Source organism: Acanthisitta chloris, unplaced genomic scaffold (genome assembly GCF_000695815.1).
Source record: "Acanthisitta chloris isolate BGI_N310 unplaced genomic scaffold, ASM69581v1 scaffold10112, whole genome shotgun sequence".
Taxonomy (NCBI): Eukaryota; Metazoa; Chordata; class Aves; order Passeriformes; family Acanthisittidae; genus Acanthisitta; species Acanthisitta chloris.
The window spans coordinates 53,004-67,136 of NW_008661033.1; the positions used below are offsets into that span (position 1 = coordinate 53,004).

Genomic DNA, 14,133 nt, shown 5'->3' on the forward strand with positions numbered 1-14,133 from the left:
ATTGCAATGCTCAGTAAAATCTGTTGGGAAAACACAATCCAGTTGAAATGCAACCAATTGGTACAAACAGTTTCACACATTTAAACTAAAATATTGCCTGCTTTTTGTTGTGCTTGTGGCTTTAGATTTCCTAGAAAGAAAATTTAAAAATCTAAAATGCTGAGATTGGATGTAAGGAAATGGAAATCTCTGACTCCCAATCACGGCTTTTTCAGCGTAACAGTGTAGACAGAAATATTCACCCATGTATGTGAAAAGGTGAGTAACAAAGCAAATGCGGGGAAAAAAAAGTACAATTTGATAGGTATTAATTAAGTATTATTTGAAGGGCAAAAACCATAATGGAGGCATAAAAGAAATTAAAGATCTTACACAAAAATTAGGTACACTAAAAAGCGAAAGCACTAAAAATTACTAAGTTATGCTGAAAAATTAATATACAGTAAGCAACTGAAAGATGAAGGAGGATACTGTAAGGCATCTACAAGGTTTAACACTTTTTCAGTGGAATTCATGTCACAAAACATGCTGCAGAAATGCTTTAGACAAGCATAAGGCAGGACACCTAAGTACCTTAAAGACAGGGCATGGCCTGGACGTTTAGGAATTACAGAACTATTCCAGGCTGCTGTGCCTCATTTAAGCAAAGGCTTTAGTGCAGACAGAGGTGTTTAGGAAAAACGACACAAAATTAACCCTAAGTGAAGTGAAGCAATAGGGAACTAGAGTGCATCTATGAGTTTTCAGTAACTGCAGTAGTGGCCAACACTGGTAAGACTCACATCCAGAAAATACATGCTTCTCTGGAGTAGTAAAGCTCTTCTGACATGAAGACAAAATAGCAGAGAAAGGAAAACTGGCTTCTTATAAATAACTTGGAGCTGAGGAAGCCACTCTTTAGAGCAACAATTTATGGACGAACAAGTAGACATGCAATCCACTTGGAGTAAAATAAAAGGGTCAGTTATACCAGAGTGAACTACCAGCAAGCTACTTTTGATATCTGGCAGTTAGAGGCAGTAGCAGAGAGCTCTTTTCAGATCTTACATACCCAATTCTTGGCAAAGAGGTTTGTGTGGGAGGTAGGATAACAGTGGATGATCTTATTAAAACCAAAATATTCATTAAATGGAATACTGTAATTATTTATGTACAGATATATTATGCATGTATTGTACCTCTTCCAAGAAAAAACGTTTCAAAGCCAAGTATACAAACATGAAGTTTCTTTTTATGCAAAGTTGAAGCCTTTAAACTTAATTATCCATCATATCCCTCTGAACCTATCAACTATTAAAAGTATTCATGCTACTGTGAAGACTACAGACCATGAATGTTTTTAGGAGAAACGTAGTGCCACTGGCTTGAGTCTCGTTTCATAGCCTGTGACAGTATAGCAAAGTTTGAAAGAGTTCCTGCTCTTGTTTTCTCACATAAAGAGATTAAAAGCAACCATTGCTTCAATGGTTCAACCAGTGCAACAGCTGCTTTTGAAGTGTTGCTGACAGTGTGAATAAATACTCTAGTATCCAGCTAAAGAAAATTTGCTGAGCTCTGTAGCCTTTGTGATTCTGGGAAAAGTAAAAAAAGCAACTTGTCCTATGTGAACATAATGACTTCCTAAGACTCTCTTCTAGCCTCCTTACACGTTCACTTCATTGAGGTAAGATGAAAGAATATTAGATTAATGTGAATTTGACTATGAAGAATGTCCTTCAGTGATATCCCTATAGATCAATTTGCATGTTTGTGTACATTCTAAGGCACAGCTGGAGCAGAATAAGTTGCCATATATATGTTTACATGAGTGAAATATAAAATACCAAAATTCTCACTGTATGTGACAGTGCAATAATATCATGTACTATACACAAGTTACAGAAAGTGCATCTGTATCTAGGCCAATGAATTGAGAAAGTTAGGATTTGCAAACAGAAATACACTAGAATAATAGAAATAACCTGACACTACTTCAAGCCAACCATGTCACTCAGTTCTTCTGTAGGTTAACTGGTCTAAGCCACCTAAGTAAAGCAGAGAGACCATCCCAGAAGATCCGAGATCAGTTTTTATCCTAGCTAGGAGTGCAAAATGCAATGACTTACAGTGCACAGTGATGGTGGTCGAGTCCATCATGCTTTTGTCAGTCAGAGAGCACTTGTATTCTCCTGTTGCATTTCGTCTCACATCTGTCATTACGTAGGTATCTGAGCTTCTTATACCTTCTGTTTCTCCCTGCAAATGGAAAACAAAATATTTATTGTATATGGGCCTGCTAAGCCCACTAATTTTTGCTGAGGATTTTTTTAATTATAAGGATGGTGAAATACTCCAAAATTTGTAAAGACACAGCATCATTGAAGTGTAATTATACTAAGGTTTACTTCCTGCATGACACCACAGTTTTAAAAAACACCTACAATTAAGAGCTTACTCTTTTAACTGAATGACTAACTTATTCTAAGAGGACATTAAAATAGAAATTTTGAAAGTTTTACAGAAAGAAATAGCCTACAAATAAGATAGTTGCAGAAATCAAAACAGCAAAACAAATCGTGTTTCCACATCTGATTCTAATAGGATATACCCAGTTTAAGAAAAATCGTGAACTAAACTGTACTGCATTACACATTTTTGAATGGCACAAGCAAACCTTGCTTTATCCACATCATGATATAGAGCCTGTTAGGGTATACACTACCTTATATGCAATTATCTACAGACACTGGTGTTTTGAATTAGCCAGCAAGTGTTGCTTTCTGGCTGTCCAGTTCCCTGTGATTACAACGGACTGACTTAAATCAGCTTTCAAACAAGCACAGAACGGTGCTCTAATTCCTGTTTCTGAATCCACAAAGAGATTTGTAATACCCATGAGTCTTGCAAAGGAATCACCACTTCCAGCTCTCCTTGAGGGAAAAGATGAGTATCAGGTAGCAGGAAGACAAGACAAACTTGGATCTTTAGCTCACTCACTGTGATAGCAGAGCAAGGAGAGATACTGTACACTTTTTCCCTGGCATTTAGTGAATTCCTAAGATACCTCACTGAATCTAAATGGATGTTCTGAGATAAGAGGACTTCAGCTCCTAGTTTCTCCTTCTGCTCTTCAGCAATTCAAACATGCCAGGAGTCCAGAGCAGATGACAATTATGTTCAGAGAGTGACATGCTGGTTTTGAAATACCTGAAAGCATGTCACTTCTTTGGGTTTCTCTCAAGATCAGCTCTGCACACTACTGCAGGAGGAAAAAATATAAACCAGAAGCAGGACACGAGAAGCAGAGCCAGGAATCTTAGAATATAAAGCCACATCTGTCTGTGGATATCACCAATACTAAGAAAATTAATGATAACAAAGACTTTATTTTTCTCTATCTGTCTTATGCATTTGACAGATTTGTTCTCTTGTGCTGTCACACGTTCTTTCAGTGTTGTTATGCCACCAAGCAATTAATTAACTGAAGAAAAGAAATTGCACAAGATTCACGTGTATAAGTCCAAAAAACAGCTGAATTAATTTCCTGTACTTTCACTGCTGAATCTTTGTTATGACAACAGACGAGACAGTTTTATTCAAGACGATAAACTTCTGTAATCAACACTGTTTATTAAAATATCTGATGATGGGAAATGAAGCCTTGTAATTTTCAGTAGGTCTAACCCCCTAAAAAATTCAGGTGACCTGGGGGTAAATAGAACTTTTTTCAAAAATATTTTGCCAACTGAGGTGAGGCATTCTCAAAGGCTGATGTAATGGCCCATGTGTATCTCCAGTGTTAGTCACACCAAACTCCTTCCTTCATTTGTTATAAAATCACGTATACACTGACACGTAGCAATGTCTGTAGGAAGAGATGATACAGAATATTTCACTAGGCAGTGACAGCAAGGCAGGACTTACTGGAATGTAAAACAGGAACTCCTGTGGAGGAGGGTTGCCATTTCCTGAGCACTTCAGAGTGATATTATCGCCTTCTTTAATGGTACTACTTTGTGACAGCACTTGAATAGTCACCTTCTCTGTTGGATCTGTGGAAATAATGTACACATTTAATAGCTTCTGCATAATCCACAGAGAAACACTATGCATACAATATTCATGGCTGAAAAGAAGGCAATTTTATCACCCTGCAGGTGAAGATATTCACGTGTGTAGATATGTTTATAGAAGAACTTGAAGTCAATCACACTTTCTATATTTCTGCCATTTAAGTAAGTGCAAAGAAGTCATACGACATAAAATTCATTTTTCTTCACCAAAATACCTGTAACTGAAACAGCAATGATTATAGTCATGTCATGTGCTTAAAAGCAAAAGAAACCCTGATTAGTATGAACCATTTCATGGTGTGATTTCATTATGAGGGATTAACTTCTCCTCTGTGAAGTTCCGTGTTTGGAGGACTGCAGCAATCAAAAAAACAACTGAAGCTCTCAATGCCTTGTATTAGTACTAGATAATAGCCTCTGGCATTAAAAAGAAAGAAATATGAACTAAGTGACTATGTTCAGCCTATTCTATATGCTGATCACTACAGGCTTTCAGAAAGATGAATCTGGTGAACATAATAGGACCCTTAACATAGTCAACAGAACAGTAAATGTAACATACTTCTGTCATGTTCACTGAAGTTGAACTATAACTTACATTTTACTTTTGCAATTTTTTTAAGGCGAAGACGGAGTATTCTTTAGCAGATGCTATTCTTTCTAAGTAGAAGCCTAAATATAATTTTTCAGAGCCAAAGTAAAATGAATAAAATGTAAAAAAAAAAATAATATGAGCAGATAACTCTCACTGTTTTAATTCTGAAGTATAAATAAAATGCCATCAAAGATGCCAGCCTTGCGTTAAGAAACAGTACAGTGCACCTTATTAGATGGTAAAAAAATCTACACAGTAGAGAAACCCTTGCCTGACAGGTGATTTTGTGTGTTTACTGAAGTGTGTGCTCTACAGCCCTTCCGACCCTTAAGGCATTTATCATGTCTGTCTTCTGCTACGGGATTTCTCAATAACAGGAGCTGCATCCTACTGTGGCCTCTTGATGACTGAGAGCCCTAGCACAGCACAGCATCTCATTCCTCCCCATGGGAGGAGGGGTACTGGGCTTCAGCAAACCACATCCTCCCTCCTTCATATGCAACAGCCTGGGCTCCCTTCCATGTCCAAACAAGCTTCCAGCTCAGTACCTTCAGAGCTTAAGCACAACTTTGCCTGCTTAGAAAAGGAAAGTCCAACATGACTGCTGGTATGGAACACAACCTATGCAATGCAATAGCTGGCCAGGAATCACATGCATGCCTCTTGGTAGCTGCTGGGCCAAAGAACTCAGTGTCAGGGGCTGCTGCAAAAACCTGTTTCTCCTTCTGTCAAGTTTATGTGAAGGTGATCAAATATGAAAAAGTTATCATAAAGGATGTCTAGATGTATCCTGGAATTTCTTAGGCTTTGTCTCAAGACTGAAAAGAGAGGAATTATAATGACTAAGACTTTAGGACGTCAGTTTGAAACATGTTTTCCCACAGAGATGAACTGAACTGGATTAAAAATGGACACAGTTAAACAAGAGTGACATTCTTGCAAACCATCAGTCTTTTCTGTAGGAATATATTGCCTTTCTATCTATTGCAATCAATCAGGATCAAATTTTCAATTTAATTCTCTAAACCAGAAAACCCCATCTATATAGGTAAACAGCAAAACTAAACTGTTCTCTTAGGTGAAGAGGTCCCTATTCTGAGGAAGATGCAACCTGATGACAGGAAGATAGTGTTCAGTGCAATGCTGAGTACTGATAAGCACGAGTAATGTGCTCCTCTGCCATCACTAATAAACAGGAGCATCCTGGTGAAAGAGTATCTTGACTCTCAGTGGCACATATCCCTGGATTGGCCCATCTTACCTGGTGCTTTTGCAAACCTGAGATTCTGCTTTCTACAACAGCAAAATTCTAAGAGCCAGTGCCAAAAGGAAGCTATTTGGTAAATGAGTGCTGCTATCCCAGACCTGCCAGAGCCATTGCACAATTTCATGGAAAACACCAATGCTGGAAGCACTGTCTTTGACTCTAATCTGTAATGTAAAGCATTTACCCATAACACAAGACAGACACTTAGCAACAGGGCATGACTGGAAAGTCTGTCTGACAAACATTATCTCTTTACACTGATTAATGCTGAACAGGACCCAACATAACTGGAGCCTAGATAATTAGATATCTGAGATAATATCTAACTGTCCAGCTCCAAGACTTCTCTTGTAGTACTCATGGTACTTCTGCAAACCAGAGCTTGTAACTTCTGCTAGGATGAGCTAAGTTATCCTACTCCAAGTAGTATCCAACTCAGCAGGAGCTAATTCACTCCTCCTCACACCATGTTACAGTGGCTGGCAGCTTTCCAGTATGTCAGCTAGCTCTTAAACACCAAAGTACTAACGACTACACTAACCCAAAGCTAAAGATAAAATAAAATCCCAAAGCGAATAGGAAAACATTTCTTAAATCCTGACTGAATACTTATAAATTGGAATGGGCTGCCCAGGGAGGTGGTGGAGTCACCATCTCTGGAGGTGCTTAAGGAAAGACTGGCTATGGCACTTAGTGCCATGGTATAGCTGACATGGTGGTGTTAGTTCATAGGTTGATCTCAAGGATCTCAGAGGTCTCTTCTAGCCTTAATGATTCTGTGATCTTTAAGAAAATATTGTGTACGCACAGTTTTAAACATGTTCTCCCCATTTCTTTAGGATAAATAGGTAAGTTGCAAGGAATGAACAGCAGGTCTTTATGATTTTGTTCTACTTGCTCTGGAGATGCAAAATACGATAGTTTTGACAGTCAATCTAAAAATAAAAAGAAGGCTGAAAGATTTCCATTTCTTAAGAGTTGGAGTCTGCCATTTTCTTATCTGCATATTTGACTCATTAAAAAATTGAATTTATTGAGCAAGAAACTAATTAAGATCACTGAACTAAATTTAAAGAAGACAAAACCAAATCCAACATGTTATTATCATCAACTAACATCAGTCACAAAATTAATCAGTTGAAGTTTAGACATCTATTAACAAAGAATTTCACAAATTCATTTGGAGATGCATTTAAGCAGAATAAGGAATTGAAGTTGCAGCAGCTGAAAATACTCAGAAGACAAATTGGGTAACCCATACTCTAAAGCCAACGTTCATACTCGAGGCCTCTTTAGTACTGAAGTATGTGCCTGCCTCCTACTACTTGCTAATTAGCAGTACACTAGAAGAACTATCTTAATTAAATTGTGTGTTACTAAACCAGGAATAAAAGGGCTAGTCTAGCAAACAACAAATCTTTAATACAGAAGGCATATCATACATGGCCAGTAACTATCCTGCAGTTGTGGACCTTCTTTTTCCTTCACATTGAGTAGTTCTTACAAGTGCACCTAGCACATGCATCACAGAAATCTGCAACAGCCTCAGCCTGAAGAGGTGAAGTAGACTAGTGCATGAAACTGATGGGAAAATGAGGATAAGCACAGCATCTCTCGGCAAGTAATAGCAACAAATGTTTTCTGGTGATTACATTTCTTTTCTGTGAACATCTGCCACACACAGCAGGAGTTATTCATGATCATAAGGCTCCACAGATGACAGAAAAAAACCCCAGTGAAATTTAGTACCTAACTTTAAAGTAACACCAAAAAAATAAGAAATGCCTCTAGCTTTAAAGCAATGGGATAGGCATCTGCAGGCTTGAAATGTCTGTGGTATTTCCACAGATAACAGGTGCTGTCCCAGTGGTTTTCTTCTCCATTAGTTCTGGTTGTTATCAACTCCATTTTCTCCAGATGAAACCAAAGAGCAGGTGCTCCAAGGTTTGGTATTATTTGACCAAGGTCAAAACTGATCCCCTACCTTGCAGCTCAACAACCTTTACCAGTAAAGGAGAAGCAACTATAATCTAGGTAGAACACAGCATGCCACTTCAAGCCTGTGGCTTTTGTTTTCAAAGCAATGGAGCGCACATGCCAGCTGGAGAAATCCAGTGCCTTACTTATTTTCTTTGTGTTCGACTGGAATACAGAGTTGCTATACAACATATACTAAGACCCTACTAGATGTTGGACTCTATGTTTAGACTCTATTAATCCCAAAACAGGTACTTCTCTTTTATAATGTTGGACTCTATGCTTAGACTCTATCAATCCCAAAACAGGTACTTCTCTTTTATAAGATGAGGTATTACTTGAAGTGTGCAGGCAGGTAACACTTGACTGGACATATAGTGTATCCCTTGTTCCTCTACATCCTGCTATGACCTGCTGCCTTCTACAGCCTTTCAGAAGTGACACTTTACAAGACTCTGAAATGCCTCTTCCCCTGGTCTCTAAGTGCTGCCACTCCTTCTGACCTTTCCCTGCCAACTGCATGTTTTGTTTATTCAAAGGAGTATTACGATTTCCACATTGGCCAGTAACACAGTAAGGAAGTTACTTTAGCACCCAGGTCACTTGAAAGAAATTATTTACACAAAGGTTCCACTTAAAAGTCTACCAATATTCAAATGACGCACTTTAAATGTAAGAATCAGCATCTTACATCTGTAGAGAAGCTACTGCATTTTGTGCAAGGTAGACAAACAGCACTAGCTGCTTGGTGCTGACTCTGCAAAGATGAAAAACATTTGAGTATACTAAAAAGTGTATTGTGTATTTACTGCATATTTCAGGGGGCAGAGAGAGTCACTCTAATCAACCACTGTAACTTCTCTTTAAGTTCTGAAAATCCCATTTCACTATAACTTTTTATGGTTATCACTTTCCTCTTGTCAATGAATGATATTCATGAGTACTCAACTGTTAGGAAAAGAGAAATCTCAGGTAAATCTGAAGAAAAAAATTACACTGACAATGTACTCAGACCTTCTCGATGCAAATCAAGTTTGAAGAAACCATTTCAATTGCCAAGCAGCAACGTCTCCGTAATTTTGTGAACTGTTTCTGATTTTGCTTTCCCACCCCTGAGGTAGACTTTGTACAGCAAGAGATGTTTTTTAATAACTTACAGTGAACATCGAAGACAACTGGTTCAGACTGTATTGTTTTCTGGCCAGATGGTCCATAATAAGTCACAATGCAAGAAAACATGGCATTTGCATCTTCCTTTGTTGGCATATACTCAAGAGATGATGTCGTGGTGAAGAGTCCAGTTGATTCATCCACATCTTTTTGCAAATTTATGACCACAACTGAAAAGGAAATAATGTTTCAGTGTCACACAGACAGAATTTGTAACTTTTTTCCTGAATTTTATTGCCTGTTCTATATTCGTGATCAGGCTGCAAACATGCAAGCAATGTGACACCATCACCCAAGAGACTGTACAAAGTTTTCCTCTAGAACTGCCCCTGAGGTATGTTTTGCCCCAGGAAATGTTTTATTAACCAAATACTCCTAACATACTGAACATTTTAAATCAAATCCAAACAAAAAACTAATTGCAAACTGGTAGGTTTTATAACACAAATCTCAGCTTAATTTGTAAGACAGAAAGAAGACCTCAAAAATGATGGCAAAAAATTTAGGATCATATTTATATCTTAATTTTTTAAGCATTCTCTATTTCTCTAATTTATAGAAGGTTAAATATTGTAGCCTGATCAGACTATCAAAATCAAAGTTGAAAAGAATAAAAAAAAAAGTTGCTCTTCAATATCCTGGAAAATAAATACCTGCACAAGATGATAAGCTACATGGTCCAAAACACAGTATTGAACAACATGAAGCTAAACAGTTAATACCTCATAAAGTGTTGGAAATTAGATACAGATTTCTGATAATAAAATAGGCTCAAGAATAGCTTTGCAATTACATTAACAAAGGCAACCCTCCTCTCCATGATGTGGGTTTAAAACTGGAACTGAAAGAAAGAGATTATATGGCACAGCTTGGGTACTCTGAAAGGCCTGAAAGTTTCCTTCCAGTTACATCTTTCCGTATGAGCAGTTTTTCTCAAAGGAAGAATACATTAGAATAAAGCAGAGTGACTCTTATAAACACAGCTCTTCATCCATACACCCATCTGTGGATTCATAGACATTGGCCATTACCAATACATACCATCTTCCACAGGCTGTAAAATCCTCCCATTTTTGTACCACGTAACATTGCCTTCGGGATAACTATCTCTCGCAACGCACTCCCCAAGCTGCAAAACAGATAAGAATTAATCGCTGGTTTTCTCTGTTAGGTGTTAACATAATTCCACGTTTACTTATGCTGCTTTGGGTAAAAATTTCTAGAAAGTCCAAAGGCTTAACCTCAACCATTTTTCTCAAATAGGACGAACCCAATCAGTGAGGCTTAGGCACAATTTGGAAGAGGGTGGTGGGTCTAAGATCAGGATGGTCCCTATTTGCAGAATCAGGCAGGGTTAAAAATATTAGTGGCAAGGGAACTGCTCTGTCCTCAACCTGGCTACAGACCATGATCTCTCACAGAGGCAGGTGTGCACATATGCACACACACCATCTCTGAGCCATCACCTCTCTCTGGACTGTAAAGGGACTTCAGGCAGCCATCAGGAAAATAACTTTGAGGGAGAATGCTGCTCTTACCATTTGTAGCTTCTCTGTTTCTAAGAAGTTTGCTTGATGTAAGATTTCTGGTTGAGAGGGTTGTTCTAAAACATAAATAGGATAGAAGTACTAGTGAAGGGAGCACAAACAGCTGTTTGAAAAACAAAAAAATTACTAAAAAACACATGGACTTTGAGACTAAACAGAATAATCTGTCCTGATACAGTCTGAGCTATGTAAGAAAAAGTAAGACCTCAATATTAGCAAGTGGACTGAAATGAAGAAACTATCACCCTAAAATGTGTCATGCCTTCCATAATGAATTCCAGACAATATGTATTTTAGCAAAGCAGAGTACTTCAGCACGCAGGAGGAGAGAACCTGATCTGATCTATCGATTTGCATGACACAAATGCTGGAGAAGGAGCCAGTGGTACAGAAACTATAGCAACAGAGAAGCAGCTTTCCTGCAGATATTACTGTAGCTGAGCTGTCACATTATAAAGGAACAAATTCAACCTAATAATTCTTCTAAGGTTTATTTTTGCTGAGATTGTTACATTTAGGTGATAGAGAGAAGTGTAATTATTTTAACTGATTCTGATTTAGTTATGACTCTCTTAAAAAAGCCCCATACTTTTTCTTGTATGCCATTCTTTCTTATTTACTTTTATTATGGTAGATGGACCTCCTAGCTTGCCAAAGTGGAGGATCTATCAGCATTTCCATCATAAAAGACTACTTTCTAGAGTCTACATAACTTGTCTGTTAAAATAGTTTGGCCTGAAGCCCGGAATGCAAATTTTTATCTCCAAAACTGACAGTTTTCCCCACAATTTTAAAAGAAGAGAGGAAGAGTGAAGGGAAAAAAATAAATCAATGTTTATACAGTTGAAGAAAGCCTCTACACCCTAGCTATACTGCTTAAATACACATACATATTTTTATAGACTGAAACATTCTTACCCATGTCAGCTTACAGAACCTTTTTTCCAAATCAAGTTTCCAATGAAATACTGCATGTATGTCCGTAACCCCAGCCCAAAGTGAACTTCACCACTATCTTGCCAAGATCTCTACACACACTGATGAAGTTACTCGTGTGCATGTGTACAGCTCATGCTGTCACAGAGACAGTAAGCCTATGTATTTTCAAATAATACATTTTCTTTGTGTGTTTGCCTGTATGTTCATGTGCACACAAATGCAGAGATATTCTCCACTTGAATGACTACACCAGGACAGAACAAAAATGACTCAAAACGGAAATGAAAGGTAATAAAATAAGCTATTCATCTGACATTTTCAAACAACTTTGCTTGTGGCAAAAAGCAAAACCAAACAAAAGAAACAGTCAAAACTATACACTAAACCTATCATATTTTCTTCAAAGGCCTAATAAAGATTTTATTTTTTTAAGAGATGTATTCATGTGTATTTCTCCTTTGCTAGTTTTAAAGGAAAAAGCTTAATCTATTTTCTATAAGAACCTGTCAAGGACAAAACATTTTCATGTCGATTCAAGCAAATGCAGTTTTACAAGATCACTAACAGGTATTCTGGTTCAGATTTTTAGGTCCCATAAGCAGGCATAGTTGGGTCTCTGTCACAGTCACCAGTGGATCAAGCCATGACACCTTCCACCATCCCAGCTTCGCTTCCTTTCACCTCTCATCTCCCCCAGAACTAGTTTGAGAAGACCCCCTTTTGGGGCTTTGGACCTCCCTGCTTTGCAATGATCCTACTAAGCGAAAGGGAGGATCTCCTGCTCATGGCCTGCGTGGGGCTCGCCCTATTTTTGAGTGCTCTGGTAACCAAGCAGGTGCTTCAGTTGAGAGGCAGCCACCTGTTCTCTCAGAGCAGCCTCCCAGAGGAAATGCCAGACCCTCACAGCTGCTGCACGTGCACCAAGGTAATTCACTAGAAAAGACTTACTTGGCATTTACTAGCTCAGTGTCTGAAGCGAGAAGGAATTTTAAACTTGGCAGCAGCAGAGCCCACTTTGTTGGGTTTGCAACTTCAGCACACTGCTTATCTCTCGGCTTAAGAGCTTGCCAGAGTACTTTGCAACTCTATATAGGCCTTAGAATAGAGAGAGAAAGAGTTCACTGCCTGCAAAAGCCAAGCGTCGGTGCAGCAGGACAGCAGCTCATGTCCACTGGGCTGCTCTGCTTTGGAAACTGGCCATTTAATTCCAGAAAAAATATGCTGACAGGATCCATCTGGAAAGCTGGTAGTGCTTGTTTGAGTAGTCCAGTAAGCGAGACTAGCAGGTGGTACTTGTGCAATGAGCCATTTCAGCTCGTTAGTTCTGAGTTAATCAGGTGGCACAGCTGAGGACATAACAAGCTCCAGCAAAACGCAGCTGAAGTCGTGACTTCTGGGATACAGCTGAGTTTCAAGTGCACAAGATCAGGGTTTATGAGGGTCACACTGCCACAGCCTAGCTCTGTATCTGTGGTTCAATGAGTTACAAACTCCACTGGTTAAACAAATGAAGCTTGCTGGCTACTCTTAACTCTTTTACAAGTAATGCAAGCAAGCGAGCAACAAAAAAATGAACACTTGAAAATCAGACTGAAGGAAATGAAATGCAAAGAAAAGTTAAGAGAACCCTTAATAAAGTTGTGAACTCAAAGTAAAAAAATGCAAAGATAATTTTTCTTTCAGGGCTAAGTTGTCCATATGACATGTGTGGCATCCTCACTTCTTATCTTCCTTAGTAAACAGAAGTTTTCTCTATTAGTATTAATGCATACAATAAACCAGACAAGCTGTGCTCCATGGCTGAGCTAGCATTGTGTTAATATTTAGTACAGTACACAGTAATTCAAGCAGTTAGCATTTCATTTCACCATATACCACTGTCTCATCTACATATTTACTACTGTGCAATAAGTAAACATGATAATTCTTTATCATTTCCTTTGAAGCACTGTGTTTACTATATGTGCTCTGAGCACACTCCTCCCTGTTGTCATTAATTCGATTGTTCTTGCAGTCAAATTGAAAGTAAAATGAGGGAAAGGAATTACTGTTGGCTCCTAATCTAACTTCAAACTCATTTATGCCACTGACAGACTTCTGCCTAGATACCATTGATGACTCCCTGACATCTCCTCCTCCAGAGAAGCACAAGGCTGCCCTTACTGAATTCATGTTTTTAAAGCAGTGTGATGGCTTTGAAACTGCCCATTCCTGCAGTCAGTGTGTTCCCACAGCAGAGACTGACTGTGTAAATCTGCATCTGAAGAGCAACAAAGGCCAAAGAAAAAGCCATCTAAAAACATGAACCTAAGGAAGATAGACACTGCGGTCACAGACAAGTGTCCCTAAAAAGGCATAACAGATGCCTCCACAGGCTGAGTCAGGGTTTGAGGGATTACATTTCTGCTCTGAATCAGCACCAGCAAGAGGCCAGGCTTGTACACACTCCCGTGTGAGCTCTGAGCAAGGCTGTGACTGACAGCACCAATCAGCCTTTCAATCAGGCTATAGTGATACCAAATGCCAACAAACTTTGCCGTGCCCTAAGCCAGAACTGCAGACAGGTATTCCTCCTGGGAGTTCAGC

At 38.7% G+C, this 14,133-nt stretch overlaps 1 protein-coding gene across 1 annotated transcript in view; it reads right to left on the minus strand.

Annotated features, from left to right (window-relative positions):
• The window catches only part of ALCAM (activated leukocyte cell adhesion molecule), a 34,835-nt gene that overhangs the window by 17,085 nt on the left and 3,617 nt on the right, over positions 1-14,133 (minus strand). Inside the window, exons 3-7 of the mRNA XM_009070071.1 lie at positions 10,600-10,664; positions 10,103-10,190; positions 9,049-9,231; positions 3,904-4,031; positions 2,106-2,235 (exon numbers count right to left, since the gene is read on the minus strand). Of these exons, the coding sequence (XP_009068319.1) occupies positions 2,106-2,235; positions 3,904-4,031; positions 9,049-9,231; positions 10,103-10,190; positions 10,600-10,664 (594 nt within the window). The remainder of the gene's footprint in view (positions 1-2,105; positions 2,236-3,903; positions 4,032-9,048; positions 9,232-10,102; positions 10,191-10,599; positions 10,665-14,133) is intronic.